The sequence below is a fragment of the Oryza glaberrima genome, chromosome 12, assembly GCF_000147395.1.
Source record: "Oryza glaberrima chromosome 12, OglaRS2, whole genome shotgun sequence".
NCBI classification, from domain to species: Eukaryota; Viridiplantae; Streptophyta; class Magnoliopsida; order Poales; family Poaceae; genus Oryza; species Oryza glaberrima.
Genome location: NC_068337.1, coordinates 17,859,792 through 17,883,552, shown reverse-complemented (window position 1 = coordinate 17,883,552; position 23,761 = coordinate 17,859,792). Strand labels below are relative to the sequence as shown.

Here is a 23,761-nt window from a genome sequence, read left to right as displayed (position 1 = left end):
ACATCAACATACAGTAACCTTTGAATGATTTCAGTACGAACTTTATATATATCTATGAAGAAGCTATAATTTCTATGGGATTTAAGTTAATATTAATTGCTTCTGTATGGATAATGTGATTTTAGAGCAGGTATGCACATATCAGTCTTTGCAAATTGATTTTTGCATACGGGCCTCTTAAGGGGCCATATGCTTATTTTTGCTTGCGAAAATCGATTTTTGCATGCGGGCCTCTTAAGGATCATCTTCCCTCTCCACCACTTCAAAATTTTGCATTGCCAATTTTATCTTCTCCTCCTACGCCCGCGATGGACGGATGGTGGTTGGTCAAGCGACTGTGGGAGTGATGACGGCGGCAGGGAGGCGCGGCGGCAGCGGTGGGGAGGGTCGGCGATTCCAGATCGGCCGCCCTCGACCTTGGGCAGCCGCGGTGGGGCAAGTGATGGTGGGCAGAATGGCTGCAGTGACGGCCGTCCCCCATCCAGATCTGGCGGCGGCGGCTCGGATCCGACGGCGGTGGCCGTCCCTCGCTCGGATCCGCGCGGATCCGTCGGCGGAGGCGGGAGGTGGCGACGGCTGGCGGGCGGGTGCGTCGGTGGGTGGTAGCTGTGGACAGCAGCGAGTGACGACGACGATAAGAGGTGACGGTGGCGGGCGGTGGTGGGTGCTAGCGGCCGGCGGGTAGATCCGCCACCCCCACCCTCGGAAGTGACGGCGGCGAGAGTGCGCAGCCGACACGTCGTGGGACGGCTAGGTTTTTTTTTTGTTGGATTTTTATTTTTTCGCCAAAAAATAATTTCGCATGCGGTTACGCTAGCCACATGGGCAAATAGCGATTTTCGCAGACCTTTTTCCGCATGCAGGTCGAGCAACCACATGCAAAAATCAATTTGGACCATTTAGAAAAAATCTTCTTGGTAGCAGTGGTGGCACTCCCCTGCCCTGTACTCTCTCTCTCCAAGGAATGGATAAGGAGATGCGGGAGTTAGTGAGTCAATAAATATGGTCTATGCGCGTTCTGCACTGTTATTACTTGCTACTCCTACCTGCTACCGCTTCTGTACTGTTCTATTTTTTTCTCTATTTTTTTTTCATGTTAGAGATTGCTTATAATTAAGGTCTGTTCTATGTTTTCCTCCACTGTGTGTATCCCATTGTGTTAGATTAGCATATGTGTGTCACTGATATCGGCATTACTGTCCAATTTGTCAATTCAACGCTCAGAAAAAACTCGCTGTTGGACAAGACGAGATCTATGGCCTATTATGGTAGTAAAAGAAATGAGATCATTAGATTATCACATGAAGCTTCCCAAGGCTTGGATGTACTGTTGGCATCTTTTCCGTCCAATACGAGACTTACCTAAAGATTTGCGATGTTAACCTAAAAAGTATATTTCCCATTTTTTTAAGAGAAAGTGTGTACCCATTTTTTTTAGGGAAAGTGTTTTTCTCATTCGTCCCCATCACTTTCTCCGCAAAATCAAATAGAGGCCCTTCAAAGGATGATATAATCAGTTTTGAATTTGAAACTAATTCGTTCTCTTCTTTGTAGACTAGCAATGCTTATTTTTGAAGAGACGATTATTATTATTCATCCATGGATTTTGGTCCACACATTTATCAAACTCAAGATTAATCTATAGCGGCAACAAATCGACAAACGAGTACCGATACAATTCAATCTAGATCCAGCCTAGCTACGCCATGCATGTACTCGCGGAGCACACTCACACTCTCTTCGAAACACATTGCCCCGTCATAGACAACCGGAAAGTCATCCATCCAGTTACCAGGCATGTCCGGGATGGCCTCGAGCGCCTTGTCCGCGGCGTCCACTTGGGCCTTGGCGATCTCGTGGTGCCAGAACATCACGAGGAAGGACGGCATCATCCTCGCCATCGCCATCTCCACCTCCGCGCCTCCCTCTCCTGCTCCTGTCCTTGCAACATGGAGATGCAACAAAACTGCATTCCATACAAACGCCATTGCATGCGGCCATAGCAAAACGGAGGGAATCAGCTTAGCAGAATAGAACGAGACAAAATTAAAAGAATTCGAGCAGTACAAAAATTTAGCTTGCTTTGCTCACGCTTTAATTTGCTTCTTCTTTCCAATTAATTTGCCGACGACGACGAGGAGATGGCTGGGAGTTGTTCCGTCGGCCCCACGCGCACAACGGCTGGATCTGCGCCGCCCCGGCCGACGACGACGGTGAGGAGGAGGTGACCAAGAGTGGCACTGCCGGCCCCGCGCGCACGCGCGCTGGCCGGATCCACGCCGCCCCTGCTGGCTCCGCGCGCACGCCCGCCGGCCGGCCGGATTCTAGGGTTTCGTTTTATTGATTTTTTTCAGAATTTTTTTTTCCGTGCAAGCGACATAACCCCACTGCACGCGAAAATACGATTATCCCATACGGTCCACCTAACCTGACTGCACAGGAAGATTTATTGTTCCGTGCGGTTGGGCCACCCGCAAGCGAAAATATTTATTTTCGCAGACACACTTGGTTGCAGACGGACAAGACCTCGGCACGGAAAAAGACTTTTTGACCGCACAGAAAAATCCTTTTCATAACAGTGGTTGCTACCGAATGCTCAAAGAAAAGTGCACTACTTTAGGTTTTTGTGAACGGTTCAAAGCATTTTTGCATGCGGTTGAGCGGGCCGCATGGAAAAAAGGTCTGCGAAAAGAACGGGTGAAAGAACAACAAACGATAGTGATGGTGATTATGATTTGCCCTGCAGTAAAAGAACACCGGCAACATGGAGATGTAACACTGCATTCCATACATACGCCATTGCCTGCAGCCATAGAAAACGGAAGGAATTAGCTTAGCAGAATAGAACGAGACAAAAAAGAATTGGAACAGTACAAAAGTATAGCTTTGCTCACGCTTTAATTTGCTTCTTCTTTCCATTTCCACACAAAACCCCACTCCCTCTCGATCCCCTTCCCCATTCCTTTACCCTCAAACCCTAGCCACCCGATCTCCCCTCCTGACCGCCACCTAGTGTTGAAGCTGGAGGACATGACGTTCGAGGAGGCGTGCTCCGACCAAACCGACAAGTACAACGACGGCGACCTCTTCCACCACCGCCAGCTTCCCTCCACCGTCTCGCAAATACACTTTTTAGGTTAACATCGCAAATATTTAGGTTAGTCTCGTATTGGACAGAAAAGATGCCGACAGTACGTCCAAGCTTTGGGAAGCTTCATGCGACAATCCAATGATCTCATTTCTGGTACTACCATAGTAGGCCATAGATCTCGTCTTCTCCAACATCTAGTTTTTTTTTTAGTGTTAGAATTTGCAAATTGGACAATAATTTGTTTGAATATGATTTGGTTCTTGCGTAGTTGATATCTAATAAAAACCAAATTATATATGTTTTTATGGATTACCATATTGAATTTTGATTCCGTCAATATTGCACCATGGAGGTTTTGCTTATTAGTAATTTGGCTTATATCAATGGTGAGTGTGTTAATTTTTTCTAATATTACCTAGAGTTGTTTTTTTTGCAACATTGGTCCTGTTAGAATAGTCTATATCTACGCTTGTGCTGAAATACTTATGTTTGTATTAGATAAAATCCTAACATGTGAAACATATGATTTTGATGATTCATTACTAGTTGTTCAACAAGTGGATACTAGTTTTGGATGTTTTGATAATAATTTCAAATATCCACTTGAGAAATCATGGTGACCAATAATTTTGATACAACAAACATCTGGTTATCACGATAAGAGAGACAAATTTTGTACTACAAAGCGGGTGTTTGGTTAGAATTTATGTGAGACAACTCTAGACCAGGTTGTTCTAACCACTACTGCATAGCCGCTCTGACTGAGCACAAGACTGGTCTAACCTCAGCTCTATTATAGTGCCACCCCCCCCCCCCCGGGGGGGTGCATGGGCTCAAAAGTAACTAAGCAGCAAAATTGATCGTTCAAAACTAGGTTGTTGTGTCATGAATTCAAGATTACCAATGGGAGGATTCCATTAGTTGAACATTTTAATGATCTAAGCAAGATGGTTGATTGACGAAGGTTTGATGGTGAGTCCGGCGGTAAACATTTAAATACACTCGTCTCTCTTAGACCTAGCGATGCTGGACATCGATCGGGTAGGAGAATGGCCAGGAGAGCCACGTGGTTCACCGGCAAGCAGATCGGGGTGGTGTGATCTGGAAGCGAGTAGATTGATCCAATACGCTTTGCAACGAGATGGATCGAAGGTGGCTCCTGCTGGTGAGCTTTGATGCCGATCATGAGGTAGTGTCCTCCAGTTTGTCGTAGATTTGCCTCTCCCCACACTAGCTGCCACCTCATCCCTCTCAGGCTTCCGCTTCTCCCCCTCACTTGCCATCACCTTTCCCCGTCAGCATCCTGTCCTCCACACATGCGATCACCGGTCTAGCCGCGAGCTCTCTAGATTTGGCTAGATGTAGGGCGCGGTGGCGGCAATGGACATGGAGCTTGGTGATGGCGACCTCGTCGTCCATGGCAATTCTCCAGGTTGTGCTCATCTGCCTTCCTCTCCCTTCCTCTTTCTCTCTATCTCCTTCTCTCTCTCTCTCTCTCTCCTGCTTATCCCATGTGTTCTAACAAGGCCTCACATTCACTAGTACAATAGCTATTTTTACGTGTGGTTGAATTGGTTTTTGCGTGAGGTTGTTTTGCCCGTCTGGAACGAAGGGTCTGCGAAAATCACAATTTTGTTTACGTGTGACGCACCCGCACGTGAAAATCGATTTTCACGTACAGGCGCTTAAGTCGCCCGCGCTGGAAAATAAAAAATCGAAACAAAAAAAAAGAGAAAATCAAAAACAAAACCCTAACCCTAATCCAGCTGCCGCCGCCACCGAGGCCTGCCGCCGTCACTCCCGCGGTCGCCTGCGACGAATCCAGACGCTAGGAGACCGCTGCCGCCACCGCCGTCGTCGTCGCCCGCTCCCGACGCTGGATCCGCCGCCAGCTCCCATCGCTGACGCCGGATCCACTGCCCCCATGCCTCCCCACCGCCGCCGACGCCACCCTCTCCTCCGGGCGTCGTCCCCATGGTCGCCGACCGAAGATGCCCCTCCCCTCCGCCGGATCTTCAATGGGAGGGAGGGGAGGGCCGCGCGCCGCCGCTGTCGCTGCCGCCTGGGAGAGGAAGGACTGTAGAGAGAGAGGAGAGGAAGGATAAGAGGCCCGGTGGGCAGCGGCGGCGGCGAGCCGGCCGCCTCCCGCCCGCGCGCTACGCGCTGAGAGTGGAGGGGAGGAGAGGAGAGTTGAGGAAAGGCAGAGAGAGATGAGAGGAGTGATGAAGTGAATAATAAAAGGAAAAAAGGTAGAGAGAGTAGGTGGAATTTTGAAGTGTGTGGGAGGGAATGCATTTTTGCGTGCGGTTCAGTTAAGACGTCCGCTTGCGAAAATAGTCTCATTTTTGCGTGTGGTTCACTTAATACGTCCGTCTGCAAAAATTGATTTTTCCATGCGGTCCTCTTAAATGGACCGCACGGGAAAATGAACCGATTTTCCGATGCAGATCGAGTTACCACCCGCACGCAATCTAGCCTGCGAAAATAGTCTCATTTTTACGCGCGGTTCACTTAATACGTCCGTCTGCGAAAATAGATTTTTCCGTACGGTCCTTTTAAATGGACCGCACGGAAAAATGAGCCGATTTTCCCATGCGGATCGAGTTACTGCCCGCATGCAAACTAAAAGGGTCGCTGTACAGCAAAATAATTTCTGTAGTAGTGGTTCCTCGTAGGGGGACAAGGTACTTCATGGAGAACGACATTTGTGGACATGAAGGAGATCTACATGGATTGTTGAGGCCAAATGCTATATAAATGCACTGCGAATGGCCTTAGCAAGGAGCACAAAATTAAACATGAATGAAGGCACATGACCTACCAAAGTGGCGCTTGCCAAATCTGATTGCTTATCGGTAGTTGATGGAAGAAATTAATGGGCTGATTAAATACGACTCTCAGAAATGTTACATTAACCTAGCTAAATCACACAGTCAAATAATGGATCGAATTCAATCGTGTGCTCTAGCTATCTGGGATAAGTTGACTGACTGTTCTTTATTCTTTATTCACAAGAATGCAATTAATTATACTAGGATCTGTGATGTTCTTAGTCTTTACCTTCGCTTGGTTGTTATATATGGACCTTTCACACTTGCTAAATTGCTATGACTTTATACAAATTAAGAAAATCTTCCGAAAGATAAAAATAAAATCAGAGAGGACCGGAATAAAATCATGCACTGGGTCGACTAGAAGACCCTGAATCATTTTAAATTCTTGCATACCAATAAAAATCATATCATATCACATACGATTATGTTGGGATATCGAAGGCTCTCAAAGCGAAGTGATGATGATCAGACATGGCAACAACGAAAACGCCACAGGCAGCGGAGCTTATACCACCTAATGCAAAACGGTAACAGTCGCCGCCGCTGCCCACCGCCCGCCTGCATGCCGCAACCGACTGCCGCCAGCGAAAAGGTGGTCGGCTAACCGCCACTAAAAGTGCATTATTTTCACCGGCCTTTTGTTGCCAACGAAAACCTATGTTGGCCGCCAGCGAAAACCTTTTTTCTAGTAGTGATAAAATTGATTTATTAATTCTTGCTCGAACTACATCATCACAAAGCAAATGACACTACTAGAAAAATCCTTTTTCTAGGCTGCCAAAGATCATTTTTCCAGGCGGGGGAAAGATTTGCCTGTACGCATAAAGGCCTGCACAAGCGGCCTAGTCACTTGCCTGCGAAAGTGATCTCGGCGAACAAAAAAAAATTGCCACCACCCCCACCCATGCCCCTACCCACCTTCGGCCTGTTCTAGGGTTAGGGTTTTGGGAGGGAGAGGGCGAGGAAGGAGAGGCGAGGGGAACCGCCGCCGCTACCACCGCCACAGCCCTCTCCCTCCCTCCCTCTGGCAAATTTGGGAGGGAGGGAGGGAGGGGAACCTCAGCCGTCGCAGCCGCCACCGCCCTTCCCCCCTCCCCCCTTCGGCCAGATCCTGGAGGGAGGGGAGGGGAGCCGCGACAGGGGTGGATCCCCCGCGCGTCGCCATCGCCGGATCTGTCGACCCCGTGCATCACTCTCACCGGATCCCCCCAGACCTCGTCATCTCCGATACTCTGACCCCGTGCCTCACCGTCGCCAGATCCCGCCGCCCTCAGCGCCAAACTGTTCCCATGGTCACGGAACGCCGCCACCTCCCTTCCCTACCACGACCGTTGTACGCCTCCGACCCTGTGGACGAACGCGTCCGTGCTACGTGCCACGAGGGTGAGAAGGACGGTGAGCGCCACGAGGCCCTACCGCCGCTGCATGGGGTCATGGGGAAGGCTTAACCCCGGCCGACGGCGGTCTTGTCTCGGGGAGGAGAGCTGATTCCTGAGGGAGAGGAGAGGAGACTTAGAAAAATATCTGATCTCTCCCGAGTCTATTTATATGCCACAGCCAATTTCCGTAGGCAAACCGCTTAAGAGGTCCACCTGCAAAAATACCTTTATTTTTGCAGGCGGACCGCTTAAGTGATCCGCCTGCGAAAATAGATTTTTCCAGGCGGACAACGATCTCACCCCATGGTTGTTATTTTCTCAGGCGGCCATTTGGCTCCGAGAGGCCTACCCACCTGAAAAAAAAATGCCATCGTCCGAAAAAATGGTTTTCCTAGTAGTGTGAATAAAAATTTTTAACATAAAGAATGTATAACAACAAGCACATATATATACGAATATTGACCGAACAATTAATTTGGACTGTAAGTAGGATCTGAAACAATTTTGTTGTGGCTGAGCTGTGTCACAAAATCAGCTTTTCCGTGAATTGGACACATATAGTTTGAAATAGTGTGTTCCTGACGTGGTATAAAATTAATTTCTTCTACGTGTTTTAATTAAGTGATGTCATTGCAGATATATTGGCTCTATCGAAGACCATACTGAAAAGTCTGAAGTCAAATTTGGTCAGATCTCCCTGGACTCTCTGAAAAGAAGTTTATGTAAATTCTAGCCTTTTATACTATATTGCTTCTTTATGATGACCTGATCTAAGGAATGCAAATCCTACCGACTGAAATGAATCGATTCCAATGGGAGAGAATGGTAAAACAATTTTTCTAGCAGAAATCCAGAAACTGAGCCTACATATATTTGTGCCGCATGTGTGTTTGTTAAACTTATGACAATATGTTCTTGGCAGCGTGTACTTTGTACATTTTCGATTTTCAATGTGTTAATCTATTGGCTCAACTACAATGATTTTCTAATTCCATCATCATTACGTATTCGGCTTTCAGCATGTTACTTTATATTACACATATCACATCCACGAAGTGCACGTGTCTAGTATAGTTAAATCTCAAAGTGAATGGGTGCATCCATCGATCAAGATCAAGTTGATGGGAGGATGAACACTTGCATTCGTGTTACCATGCTGGCAGTGGCAGGCACATGAATATGGACCAAAATTATCAATGGAGACCGCAAGTTCATGTGTTCTTTGGTAGGGATGATGCATCTGCAATGCACGTGTTTAAATTGTTTACATCAACTAACTTACGAATGAAAGGAAAACATACATAATGATTCTTCTCAGTAAAGTGGATCGAATTCATTCCAGCATCAATCTGGCATGGATTTGTGAGGGTTGCTAATAGCAAAATCCTTACTTAATTTGGTGGTGCCGAAAGGCAATTGTTTTCATATGTTAGTACCTTTACTTTTCTTCTTATGAACTTTTACTTGCTCCGATTTTACACAAAAGAAAATCTTATGTCTGGAATATAAAAGAAAACCAGGGAAGAAACCTTTGCACTGGGTCGACTAGACGACCCTAATCATTTTAAATTCTTGCATATATACCAATAAAAATCATATCACATACGATCGATTATTGTGTTGGGATATTGAGGGCACAAAGCAAAGTGGTGATGAACTGATGATCAGACTTGTCAACCAAATTGAAACACGGCCGGCCGGCAGCGAGCTTACCACCTAATGCAAAACGGGAACGATCGCTGCCGGCCGGCCATCGCCGCCGGCGGCTGAGAACAACGGCAACACTGCATACATACGCCATTGCCTGCAGCCATGGAAAACGAAAGGAATTAGCTTAGCAGAAATGCAGAACAGAACGAGACAAAAAAAAAAAGAATTAGCTTGCTTTGCTCACGCTTTAATTTACTTCTTCTTTCCAATTTCCACACAAAACCCCCTCTCGATCCCCTTCCCCATTCCCCCCCAAACCCTAGCCACCCAATCGATCCCCTCCCGACCGCCGCCGCCGCCACCGTCTGCATCACCGCCGGCCGCTTCCCGACCTCGTCGCCGGCTGCGCTCAAGGTAGGTACGTACCTCTACTTCCAAAGCTTATAGACAAGCTTCACATACGATAAATCGTCCACGGTGATTTCATTTCTTGTGCTGTGGTGTGGATCTCGTACGTCTTCTCCAGGATCGATGGGGAGGGATTCGACGACGGCGGCATCGGCGGCTGCGGGGGTCGAGCCGGCGGCGCTGGCGTACATCCGGCACCTGGTGGAGGAGCTGGAGGACACGGCGTTCGAGGACGCGTGCTCCGACCAGGCCGACGAGTTCAACGACGGCGACCTGTTCGACCGCCGCCCGGAGCCCTCCGAGGTTCCCGCCGCCGTCGCGCGCGCGCTCGACGGCGTCGAGGACCTCCTCTGGAAGGGGAGCCCCACGCTGGCCTCCTACGCGCGCCAGGACGCCCGCAACCGCCGCCTCGAGCAGGAGAACGTGGTCGCCGCCACCGCGGCCGCCGTCGCGGACACCGGCGCGGCCGTCGACGCCCGCCGCGCCGCCATCGCCGCCAGGCTCCCCCGCCTCCGCGCCCTCCGCGCCGCCGTGCTGCCTGGCCACCGCGCCCGCCTCGCCGCCCTGAACCTGAAGACGGCGGGAAGGAATAATCCGGAGGTGATCACCGCCGCCGTGGTGTCGGAGCTGGAGCGGCTGAACCGGGCGCAGTAGGAGGAGGCCGCGGTGGCGGCGGCCGTGGACGGGCTGCGCGCGTCGCTGGCCAGGCTGCTCGAGCGGCTGCTGTTCGCCATGGAGGAGGCCGAGGAGGAGGAGGCGAAGCTGGAGGCCATGGGTCCCGAGCTGCCCGTCCTCGCGGAGGACGTCGGCGTGCTGTTCCGAGCGCAGAAGCGATTCCTCGACTGCCGTCGCGTGCTCCGGCAATTCGTAGCTTCAACTCGCTAGTTTAATTAGTGCCGATGATGATGGTGATGATGATAATTATGCGCTGCTGTGATTGATACAAAAACATTTTGTATAGCCGCGTTACGCGGCTATACTTATGTGCTAAATAAATTAGGAATAACATGGTGCATAGACAAATGTGGGACATTTCGTGGTTTCTAATATGAAACATTTTTTTTCCTTCCAACCGATATCCGTGCATTTTCTTTTTGATTGTTTTATAAGTGTCTTACAAGCGTTTTTTCTATATGAAATTACACATGTTTTTTCAAGTGTTTTATTTAGGAATTATAAAGGTATATATCCTGTTTGCTGTTTGCAATGTCCGAGCACAATAGCATGTTCTTGAAATTGAAATCTGTGATGCACTCCATGTGATGGCATATAAAAAGGTTTTTCGACTCGATTTGACAGGGTAGGTGTGCCTATGATTCTCACCAAGGAATTTATTTTCCATGATTGTTTTCATGTAGTACAAGTTAAAATGGCTATCATGGCCGAACACATTTGATGCTAAACCTTTATTTGCGATAATTATATGTAGTTAAGCCTATATACTGAGCAATATCAATTTGATCAGAGGAATATTTATTCAACGTATTGGTAATGCTAATCAGTATGCTGCGCGCTATACTACTTAGACCCTGTTTTGATAAAAATCAACTCCTCAATCCCACTCTAGGAGAGCATGGAGTGGAATTTTAGAGCGACCCTAACCCTGTTTCACTTAGGCTGCCCCGGCATGTAAAATGAAGCAGCGTTTAGCGCGTGATTAATTAAGTTTTAGCTATATATTTTTTTAAAAAATGGATTAATATGATTTTTTAAACAACTTTTTTGCAAAAAAAAATACACCGTTTAGCAGTTTGAAAAGCGTACGTACAGAAAACGAGAAGGGGAGTTGCGAACGGCTGGGAACGAACGTAGCCTTAGTCCACTCCACTTTCTTTTCAGATGGAGCTAAAAATGTTTGGTTGGACTCTATCTCCAAGCTGCCAAACAGCTGGAACCCCTTAAAAAAAGTCTTAATGAGTACTGCTCCTCCCCTTTATTCGTTTTTTGGTATTTGCTCTATGCCCTTGTTTTCTCGTTTTCCGTATCCCTCTTTCCCTACAACCCAATTGCCCTCGTTCGCACAATCCCACTCTTAGTACAGTAAACCCTAGTAAAATATTTTCTGCAAATTATACTGGCTGTGCATACACACAGAGTAAAAGGTTTACTACCTGGTACATCTCATATGGGACATTCACCTCCCACATCAATCTCCTCAATCTCACTATAGAAGTCCCCAGGAGTAGAGCATGGAGTGGAATTTTAGAGCGACCCTAACCCCGTTTCACTTAGTCCACTGCACTTTCTTTTCAGATGGAGCTAAACTATTTGTTTGGACTACAGCTCCAGTCTGCCGAACAGCTATCTAGAGGCCCTAGCTAACAAACAAGTCTTTTAATGAGTACTGCACCTCCCCTTTGTTCGTTTTCTGGTTTTTGCTCTCTCCCCTTGTTTTTCTTGTTTTCCGTTTCCCTCTTCCCCCACTACCCAGTTGTCCACGTTCCCACAAACCCACTCTCAGCACACTAGTAAAATACTCCCTCCGTCCCACAATATAAGGGATTTTCAGTTTTTGCTTGCAACGTTTGACCACTCGTCTTATTCAAAATTTTTTTGCAAATATAGAAAACGAAAAGTTGTGCTTAAAGTACTGTAAATAATAAAGTAAGTCACAAATAAAATAATTAATAATTTCAAAATTTTTTGAATAAGACGAGTGGTTAAATATTGCAAGCAAAAACTCAAAATCCCTTATATTATGGGACGGAGGAAGTATTTACTACTCCTTCTATTGCATAATATAAGTCATAACCACTTTTCTTAGATGTTCCATAATATAAGGCATGCATGGAAGCATGCAATTAACTATGATATCTTCTCCATTAAATTATTATTATTTTTAAATCATCCACTCTCATGTTATCTAATCCTATTGGATGCATGCATTATATTTATTATGATGATCTGAACTACAAGATGATAATAATTATTTCTTGGTCTTTGGGTTAAGAGTGGTTGTGCCTTATATTTTGGAATGGAATATTTAGGCTCGGAATAGAGGGAGTACAAGTTATATATTGGCTGCATACACACAGTAAAAGATTTACTACCTGTTACATATCCCATATGGGAAATTCACCTCCCCACATCAATCGGTTAATTTTTTTTTTTACAAATAACTCATCTATCTAGTTAGTGATTTTCTACGAACAAGTCTATTTATATTAAGTAGTTTTCCATTTTTTTCAGAAAAAAATAGTTTACTCCCTGACATAGAAGAGTGCATGAATATTTCCTCCGTCTCATAATATAAGATATTTTGTTCTTTAGTTTTTCCTTAAAAATATAAGGGATTTTGGAACCCGAGATAATCGTTTATGTTCTACTTACCAACCTTTATATTATTTTATTCCTCCTTATCCCCCCACCTATTATCTTTTAATGCTACTTTATTTCCTTGCCTATCAGTCTTTGTACAATCATATGCACTTTTGCTACTTAGTTTTTTTTAAGAAAAAGTAGGTATAATCCCTTCTACCATGGGACAAAGGAAGTAAAAAAATTACGCATAGGATGAAAGGAATAAAAGAAATCTACACATGTATATACATAAACATTTATTCATTCATCGAACAAATAAAATGGTCGAGGGCACGCTCTTAGCCTTGATCAGACGGTACATCCTCGGGCACATGCGGCAACGCCTTTGAACCCTTCTAACATGGATTCTTGGGGCCTTCATGGCGTAGAGAGATTCGAGTGATTATATTGTTTTAGTTTATGATTTTTAATTAATAGGCAGTTAACACCAAATTAATTAGTTCGACGTTTATTACCCTCCTAATATAATTAATTGTACAGTGGATCCCTGTTGTTACAAGAATCGAGAATTTTCTTGGTGGCCAAAAACTGCCAAGGATAGAATAAAAACTACCAAGGTTTTATATCTTGTCGGCCAACCATCAAGAAATAACCATCAAGTCTAGAGGGGAAGAGAAATTCAAATTTCATGCTGGCTAACCGTCAATAAAAAGTTTATTGGCGGTCAGATCGACCGATCGACAAGAAAATTCCGTTCATTTCTAACTTTCCTTGGAGGTTTTGCTTACAACAGCCAACAAAAATAGAGTTTTCCTTGTCGATTAGGGCAACCCACAAGAAAAGCTTCATATACCTTGGCGGTCGTACATAACCCTCTAAAAAAAATGTGTATACTTGGCGGTTAGTTTTGACCGCCAAGAAAATGTGTAAACTTGACAAAATCCCGTATTCTTGTAGTAATTAGAAACAGATAGAGATTAGGACATTGCCATGGCTAACACAGTCACAGAGAGAAACAATTTTGCGTAGGCACGTTCATGCTTGGCAGGTGTTTGGTTGCAAGCCACAGTTTACCACGTCTAAGGTTATGCAAATTTAATAAACTTGGCAGGTGTTTGGTTGTAGCCACAGTGTGGCAAGATTCTCTTCAAACAAATTGGGTCCCACATGCTAATGACTAAAAAAGTGTGGCAAGATTTCCTTAGGCTTAGTATAGTAAGTTGTAGTGGCTAAGAATTTGATCATCTTCCCTTTGGCAAAGTGTAGCAATTTTTGTTGGCAAGTGATGACAAAGTGTGGCTAAGAACCAAACAGCAGATAAGAATGCAAATGACGGCTGCTAAGTGGCTCATAAGAATCATTTCAATTTATTTGGACGGCTGCCCTAAGTGGTCACCCATAATAACAAGACATGTGTAGATGGTTTCCTTATGCCACCACGTAGAAAAAATATATATATTTACGCGGACAGTGGTATGACGATGGCCACCCATGTAGACAACATTTTTTATGTGGTGCACTCTTAAATGCTCACGGCAGTATTGTCATTTCGTCTTCCTTTAGCAATTACTTCAAGTCTTCAATGACATCCACTACCATCGATTTTTGCGAGGAATATAGTCACTTCCTCCTCAAAAGACAAACTATTGGATGCCGATCACGTCCTCAACCCCCCACGCCCCATCTATTTTTTTGATAAAAAATATTTGTGAAAATCGTTTTTTGAAGGTGGCTGTCTTAGGAGGCTCACCTCTGAAAATTTATTTTCGCAGGCAGTCGGCTAGCTACCCTCCTATGAAAATACTATATTTTTAAAGAGCCGCAGGTAACATGGTTGGACACATGCTAAAATCTATTTATTGCCTGCATGTGATTGGCTTTTTCATAGTAGGGTGTGAAATTAAGAGGAAGGACCCGCCGCCCACGGGAGGGGAGGGCGCGGCGGCCGCCGCTGCTGCCGCCTCCGCGGGAACCCGCCGCCTCCCCTCCCACCGGATCTGGCGGAGGGGAGGGCACGGCCACCGCCGGCGCCGTGGGAGCTCGTTGCCTCCCCACTGGCCGCCGCCGCCACGGGAACTCGCTACCTCCCCACTGGCTCTGGTGTCGCCGGATCTGGAGGAGGGAGCCCACCACCTCCCCTCCTGTCGGTGCCACCGCCACCGCTGCCACCTCCGCCAAGCACCCACCGACCGCGCGAGCCCGTCGCCACCCACAAGTGGTCGCTGCCTCCGCCAGGCAGCCGCCGGCCGTGGGAGCCCGCCGCCTCCAGATCGAATGAGAGAGAGAGGGGAGGGAGACGCGAGTGAGAGAGAGAGAGAGGGGAGGGGGAGAGACAGATCGAGAAAGAGGGGAGGGAGTGAGAGAATGGGAGGGAGAGAGAGGGATGCGAAAGTAGATAAGGACGGTGGGCTCGGTTAGTCGGCTCGGCTCGGTTTTTTTCAAAGGTGCTAGTTTTTTAATAGAACCGGCACCTATATTTATATTATAGGTGTCGGTTCTAAACAAAAAACCGACACCTATAGTATAGGTGGTTGTTTTTTGATAGAACCGACACATATAATATAATTATAGGTGTCGGTTCTAAACAAAAAACCGACACATATAGTATAAGTGTCGGTTTTTTAATAGAACTGACACCTATAGTGTTTAAAGGTGTCGGTTCTACTTTTTTTTCATCGTGTGGAGGTGGGAAAAGGGTCGACATAGGTGTCGGTTTTAAATGAAACGACACCTATAAGGCCGGTCCTTATGAGGGTTTTTGTAGTAGTGATGAGAAATTTTAGTACTGATGTGAAGTTACATTTACCAAAGTGGGCTATAGTACTACAAGACCATTACTCCATAATATAATCTGCGTTTCAATTATAGCTTTAGTATGATTTAATAATGCGGAAATTAAAAATGACTAAGTACCGAGTTATAGTTAGCATTAACTTAATTATAAATTACATAGTTTATGTGATTCATTATTCTAAAATTCGTAATTAGTTTTGAGTTTTACTTTCTCTTTTCATATTATAAATCATTTTGGATTTTGAATAGATATTTATGCATTAATATAACTGCTCATATATGTATCTAAATTGATATGGATGTTATTGAACGTAGAATAGAGGTGGAGAGGGCCAAAACATATTGTAATGTGGAAGGAAGTTAGTACGCATATTGGACTCTCGATAATATATCTATTTTGTTCAGTTTCTTCAAATGTTTTTTCGAAATTAAGTACAATAATTTGGAGGTCCAATTTTAGCTTTTTCGCGAGTAGGTAAAAACTCTTTTAATCTACACCACTATAATTATGAAAGTAGCCAATATATTCAATATATGATTATTTTTTTTAATATCGATAGTATTAATAAATAGCCCGTTCTCGATACCTCGTAATTATAATTAAGATGCCTCGCAGCCCGCAGCAATTATCTTCTTTTGCAAATGATATTGTAACACAGTTTCCCGTTAGGTGTCCATGTATCTACTAGTAGGTATTAATTAATCATTATTTCATCCACACATGATTATAGTCTCATCTCATAGCTGGGGAAGTGATTTTTAGTCCCGGTTGGGAACCCTTAGTAGTCCTGGTTGTGTAACCGGGACTATCAATTTTGGACTAAAGATGCGTACCAACTCAAAAAAATGTGTAGGATATGGGATTCGAACTAAAAAAAAATGTACTGGATCTCTTACCTTGGCCCTCACGCGTATTACCATCCCAGCTACTACACACATCTAACATGGAATAGAGATGCTTTTTTTTAAGCTAACCGTGGAGGCATCTTTAGTCCGGTTGATAACACCAACCGGAACTAAAGATATCTCTAGTATGGGTTAGTGCTATCCATCGGGACTAAAGATAGTTGGGCCTGACACGACATGACAACTATTAAATTGTGGCTAAAAATGATATTCAGTCCCGGGACCAAAGATCATAAACTGCCGTTGGGTGTTTGACCCGGGGCTAAAAGATATTCTTTAGTCCTGATTCCTGTTCGAATCGGGACAAATGTGATTTTTACCATTCGAGCAAAAATCAGTTCTCCAGTAGTGTTTGCTAATTAAGTAAATGTTGTATAAAAGGTTGCTAATATTATATCTCTCACCATCCGAACTTGTAAAATTAAATCATTTCAAAATCAGTTTAAACGTACAACTTATGATAATCTAATCAGTTTTGATCTTGCAGTTGAAACTTCGTTCTCTTCTTTGTATACTAGAAATGGCTTATTTTTTAAGAGACAACTATTATTATTCATCCACGAATTTTGTTCCACACATTTATCAAACTCAAGATAAATCAATAGCAGCAACAAATCGACAAACGAGTACTGAAACAATTGAATCTAGATCCAGCCTGGCTATGCCATGTACTCGCGAAGCACGCTCACATTCTCTTCGAAACGCATTGCCCCGTCGCAGACGACCTGAAAGTCATCCATCCAGTTGCTGGGCATTTCCGGGATGGCATCGAGCACCGCGTCCGCGGCGTCCACTCGGGCCTTGGCGATCTCGAGGTGCCAAAACATCACGAGGAAAGACGGCATCATCCTCGCCATCGCCATCTCCACCTCCGCCTCCCTCTCCTGCGCCTGTCTTAGCCTTGGGAGCAGTGCCGCCAGCTCGGCGGCGGCCCAGGCGCGGCTCTCCTCGTTGATCACCGCCGGCGAGCGAACGGCGGCGGTGATCTCATTGAAGATCTGGCACTTGGTGCTCTGCGCCGCCACCAGCTGGACCCTCCTGGCTTCCAGGGCGTCCTGGAGGTCGTTGATGAGGTTGTTGACGGCGACCACGTCGGCCATGGCGGCGCCGACGGCCTCCTCCTGCCGCGCGCGCCTCAGGAAGGTCGCGTGGCGCTCGTACGCCGCCAGCGCCGGGCTCCCCTTGCGGAGGAGCTCCTCCAGCGCGTTGACGGCGGAGGCGACGCTGTCGGGGACGCCGGCGAGCAGGGACGTCTCCGGGCGGAGGCGGAACATGCCGGCGTCGGCGGCGGCGATCTGGCTGTCGCAGGCGAGCTGGAAAGTCTTCCCGTTGAGAGCTCCGACGAGGTCGCGGAGGTACGCAACCGTCGCCGGGTCGACCGCCGCCGCGTCCAGGCGAACCACGACCAGCACGGGCGCCGCCATCGAGATCAATACAACCTTGCTAGAAAAAAAATCAGCAAGATGAGTTCATCGAATGGAATGCTGTGATCAGATCACTTCCCGTACGTCTAAGCACAAATCAAAGGTGATCGATCGAGATGAACTTACCGGCGGGTCGGAGTAGGAGCAGCGGCTGACGGCGGCGGCGGCGGCGGCGAGATGGGTGGCTAGGGATTCGGGGAATGGGGATCAATGGAGCTCAGGGGCATTTAATTTAAAGCCGACACGGAAAGCGAGGGGGGATGTCAGAGTGTCAGTGGTGAGGCCAGCTAGTGCTAGGTTAGCGCGCGGCCGTACGATCCCGCGTTGAGATTCGTGCTACGCGTCGTCTTCAAGTTCAACCTCGATCACATCGCTCCATCCGCGTTGAGATTTCTCGACCGTTGCTGCACCAGCTAGGCTGGCAAACGTCAGTTTCTGGACCGTTGCCTCCTCCATCTGCGGCCATGTCGTAGCCGCGGCCGGCGGCGGCGCCGGTGCCGGCAGCCGCCTGAGTGATCTCGCCGGCCGGACGGTGGAATGCGACGACGGTGATCTGAGGTGACGCTGATGCATGCAATTGCAAGTCCGGTGATCTATCTGTGATTCGTTAATGGTGCCTCTATGTGTGTTTCTACTTCATCTCAGTTAACCATGGAATTAGGGAGCCAAAGGAAACATATTGTATCGGTTTAATTTTGTGGCCGGTTAATTTAAAATTAGAGAACAACCGCAAGGTTTTAGGCACCAGAGATTTGGATGATTGGAATGACCTACAGGATAAACTGGGGGAAATCACTCTGACAGAGGAGAAAGACACTATGATTTGGAAGTCTTGTACAGAGAAATTTTGTTTGGGGGAGTGAGAGACACAAATTTACAGAATCTTTGTAAGGCCTACGTTCCTTTGTAAGGGTAGAATTCAGGTTGCGGCCCGACTTAAGAAAATGAACTGGAAGGAGGAACCTTATTGTAAGCTCTGCAGGATTGAGGAAAGTGTGAATCACCTAATTTTCAGATGTGCTCCTGCTTGGTTTCTTTGGTGTTGCCTTAGAGTGGTATTTGGCTGGAATGAGATCCCTTCATCTGGGGCTGACCTTATCAACCTATTACAAGGCCCGAAGAGGGATATTCTTTTCTATTGCTGTGTTGCAGCTTCTTGGGTCATCTGGCTACAAGAAACGATTTTCTGTTTAATGGGAAGCTGATGAAGAATATTTTGCACTTACCTCACAAAATGATTTCTTTTTATGATGCAGTGGAAAAGCTTAACAAGAAGGAAGGTAGCTAGGGAGTTGGAGACTTTGCGGGCATCACCGCTTGCCAATATCCAAAGAGCTGGAGGGCCAAGGGGATGCGTCAAGCGACACAGGGGGAGGATCTCCTGATCTGATCTCTCCTTTTTCCTGGCTCTTTTGAATTTTCGACTAATATCTGGCGTGTTTTGGCTATGCCAGCAGCGGAGGCGGCTGCCTCTTCGTACTGTCATGATTCCGTTGGGTGTCTCCAATGTGTTAGCTGAACCGGCTGCGCCGTTTCGACATTTTGCATAAATTGATTTCTGCTGCCTTTAGTCATACAGAATACATGTGCGAAATTATTCTCACATGATGATGTCCTTCATTTTGTAGGGAAATTAGCTTGCTTTAAATCTGATTTAACTTTCAGGCAACTGGTGTATCTATCAGATCATAGTAATGGATTAATGCCTGTTTGGTCCAGGGCAGATATCTGTAATTTTTAACATGATATCCTAATAATAATAAGATATGATATAGTAGCTAGCTTCAGTTTCTAGAAAATATATAATCATATCTATTCAGTACCTTTTTGACCTTCCTGCTTTTGAATCTTTCCAATTCCTTATTATTCTCTACTATACAATTCATCCTGAAACAATATTTGCTCAAATAAGATTTCCTTCGTGCTTTGCTGAATTTGCATCCATGATTTTTTGAGCGCGTTGGAATAGATCTGCAGATAACTGACAACTTAATGGCAGCACTCATCACAACGCATACTATCTTTCATTTGCATCCTGTCATGCTAGAAAAAAAAAATTCTTGAACAGTACATCTGCTGATAGGAGACATTTTTTTTTCTATCAAACATATGCAGGCATGGCTAGTTACAGGTGAGATATCACTTCATAAATACTAATCTCGGACAATAAAGTTTAATTCACCAGATTTATATTTATGCATATAGAACAAAGTTTATTTCCTTAATTAAGAACTTCTTTTCATGATCCATATACTGATCATCAGTACTATATATGTATCTACTACGTTGTCCTTATTATAACATACAATGATATGCTGAATTACATGGTAGATATCTAGCCTTTATTTGCAGGCGCAACCGCACAATGAGACGAGTTGTGTACTGGTATCAATTTAGGTGATGCACTTAATTCCTAGTTATATATAAAAATATGCTAGGTGTTAACAAGAACCTCTCGCAATTTATGTGTTGATGCAGCTAACTAATGCATATACTTGCCCTGTTTGATTGTGTATCTGCTCCATATGTATGATGTATTATTTTTCTGTTCAGAAACTATATTTATTTTACCTTTCAGAAAATTTATAACAAAAGTATCATATGATATGAAGAAACAAGGACCATGGTTCAGATGTGACTTTTCTTTGGCTGCACCAAGAAATTTCAGCAACATTCATGCCTTCAAATTTTGTTGCTCCCGGCCCTTTCAATATAGATGGCACATCAACATACAGTAACCTTTGAATGAATTCAGTACGAACTTTATATATATGTATGAAGTAGCTATAATTTCTATGGGTTTTAAGTTAATATTAATTGCTTCCGTATGGATAATGTGATTTTAGAGCAAGTGTGCACATATCAGTCTTTAGAAATTGATTACCGTAGTAAACAATCTTTTCCCCTACATTTCTGAACATGGGGGCCTCTTAAGGATCCTCTTCCCTCTCCAAAACTTCAAAATTTTGCACTGGCAATTTTATCTTCTCGTGTTACTCCTTTCTGTCTCCACCACTTCTCCTCTTCCCTCTCCACCATTTATCAGTCCTCTCTCTCCCACCTCCTCTCCCCTCCTCTCTCTCGGCAACCGGTGGCGAGCTCGGCGCCCGTGACGGGCGGATGGTAGTTGGGCGGGCGGCGGCTGGAGCGGTGACGGCAGCAGGGAGGCGCGGCGGTAGCGGTGGGGAGGGTCGGCGGCGGCGGGCTCAGCACCCGCGACGGCTGGTGGCGGCGGCTACTGACGACGGGCGGCGGTGGTTGGGCGGGCGCCAGCAGGAGCGGTGACGGTGGCGCCGGCGGGGAGCGTTGGTAGTAGTAGATCCGCCGTCCTCGACCTTGGGCAGCAGCGGTGGAGCAAGTGACTGCGGGCGGCGGCTAAGGAGAGAGGAGCATGACGGCGGGGCAGAAGGGGTGCAGCGACGGCCATCCCCCGCCCGGATCCGGCGGTGGTGGCTGTCCCTCGCCCGGATCCGCGTGGATCCATTGGCGAGGTGGGAGGTGGTACTGGCAGGCAGCAGTGGGCAACGACGATGACTGGAGGTAATGGTGGCGAGCGGCGGCGGTGGGTGCGAGCGGTCGGCGGACAGATCCGCCACCCCTACCCTCGGGAGCGACGGCGGCGAGAGCGTGCATCCGCAGTGTGGTGGGACGGCTAGGGTTTTTTGTTGGATTTTTTTTTGGCCAAAAAATATTTTCGTATGCGGTTGGCTTAGAGGACCATATGCGAAAATCACCTTTTTGTATGCTGTTACGCTAGCCGCATGGGAAATAGCAATTTTCGCAGACCTTTTCTCGCATGTGGGTCGGGCAACCGCATGTGAAAATCGATTTGGACCGTTCGGAAAAATCTTCTTTGTAGCAGTGGTGGCACTCCCCTCCCATGCAATCTCTCTCTCTCTCTCTCTTCAAGGATTGGATAAGGACATGCCATGCAATAGATAAAGAAGATGCGGGAGTTAGTGAGTCCATAAATATGGTCTATGTATCGTGCATGCTGCACTGCTATTGCTTGCTACCCCTACTTGCTACCGCTTCTATACTGTTCTATTTTTTTCTCTAGTTATTTTTTCCTGTTAGAGACTGCTTATACTGTTCTATGTTTTTCTCATTGGAGAATGCTTCTGTAATGTTTTTTTCCATTAGAGAATATTGGATTTGAATCGTCCATTGTGTTGATTAACTTATGCGTGTCACTGATATCGGCATTGTCTTCAACTACCTCTTAATCGTCAAGCCGAGGGTTTATATATCAGTTTGCCTATTGCTATTCCTATTCCTATTAATTGTGGTTCAAAATAAAATTTTGAATGTTGAACAAAGTTTGATGAAATTTAAATAAAATTTCTAAATTAAAATAATATTCTAAAACTAAAGAGGGGCAAAACAGTTCCCTATTGAAAAGCTTCGGAATTACCCAAAATTTCAGAAATTCCATCCCGGAATTTTGAACCACCGTTCTTAGCCCTTCGCATGGTGGGCTTTGTCTAGTACAAGAGACTCCCAGCAAACTCTTTTATTATGGTTCAACACATACATCATATTATGAGAGAGAAAATTCAGAACATCAATGGTTTAGATCTCGTTGGCTCGTGGAAATCAACTCATCCATAAACTAAAGGAATATGCTTTTCTTAGAGTAAACAATAATCATTTTCATAACATTAGTTCTTCCCGTTGTAACGCACGGACACCTTTTTTAAGTACATATATATATAAACATTTCTTCTTAACGAAATCAAATTCACCATGACATATCAAAAGCATATCCTTTAAAAAAATTATAACAAATATATTGTCTCTTCTGATTTTGCGGATAAAAAATACACATATTTTTTCATCACTATAGGGACAATATGTAATCACCATCACCAATTCACTGTCATCGCTGCTTTCATTTCTCATGCATCGTACTGAGCTACGAATTCTCGCAGCACGCGAACACTCCTGTTGAATCGATCGGCGGCGCGGAAGACGATGACGTCGTCTTCCCGGTGATCGCCGGACGGCACCGGGATGGCGTCGAGCCTCGCCTTCTCCTCCACCAGCCTCTCCCTGGCGGCGGCGAGCTGCTCGACCAAGCCGTCGAAGCCGTCCACGTCCGCCGCCAGCGCGGCCGCCTCCGACTCCGCCGCGTCGAGCCGCTCCAGCAGCGACATCACGGCGGCGGTGGCCTCCTGCTCCTCTGCTCCGTCCGCCGCCGTCATCAGGGCGGCGAGGCCGTCGCGGTACTCCGCCGCGGCGGCGCGGACGGCCTTGAGGCGGAGCTTCTTGGCGTCGACGGTGCCGCGGTCGCCGGCGACCTGCGCCTCCATGGAAGCGACGGCGTCCTCGACGGCGCCGACCGTCTCCTCCTGCAGGGTTCGGTTGTAGAGGATGTCGAGGCGCTCGTCGGCGGCGAGCGTGGGGCTCCCCTTGCGGAGGATCTCCTCGATGGCGTCGAGCGCGCCGCCGACGTCGTCCGGGACGGCGGTGGTCCCCGGGCGGTGGCGGAAGATGTCGGCGTCGCTCCCCATGTAGTTCTGGTCATAGCAGGCCTCGTCGAAGCTCGTGGTCCTGAACACCTCGACGAGGTGGTGGATGTACGCCATCGTCGCCGGGTGGATGTCTTCCCTCGCCGCCGCCGCCATCGCCGGAGAAGCAGTCGAGATGTAGCAAGCTGAGAAAGACACACAGTACAGTTCAATCAAACGGAAGGAAAGCTAGCCATGATCGGATGCATGTGTATATGAGGCTTAGCAGATGGTCAGCACGTACCTGGCTTGCCGCCGGCGACGGAGCCGGCCGGTGGTGACGACGAGAAGCGGCGGCCGGCGACGATTTTGGGGGTGTGTGGCGGCGGCTGCTAGGGTTTGGTTTGGGGGGAGGGGATCGAAATGGGGAATTTTGGTAGGGTTGAGGGAGGGAGGGAGGGAGGATTAATTTGAAGCAGATGATTTGAGCAAAATTGGTAAGAAACGTACGCCTGCTGGGTGTGTACAGTGTACTTATCCATCTCCATCTGCGCCTCATGCTGTC

The 23,761-nt window shown here is 46.6% G+C and overlaps 1 protein-coding gene across 1 annotated transcript; it reads right to left on the bottom strand.

Annotated features, from left to right (window-relative positions):
• Positions 1-16,981: 16,981 nt before the first annotated feature.
• Positions 16,982-17,746, bottom strand: LOC127756798 (uncharacterized). Its single transcript, XM_052282174.1, has one exon. The coding sequence runs from the start codon at positions 17,744-17,746 to the stop codon at positions 16,982-16,984; it is 765 nt and encodes a 254-aa protein (XP_052138134.1).
• Between the last annotated feature and the right edge of the window lie 6,015 nt (positions 17,747-23,761).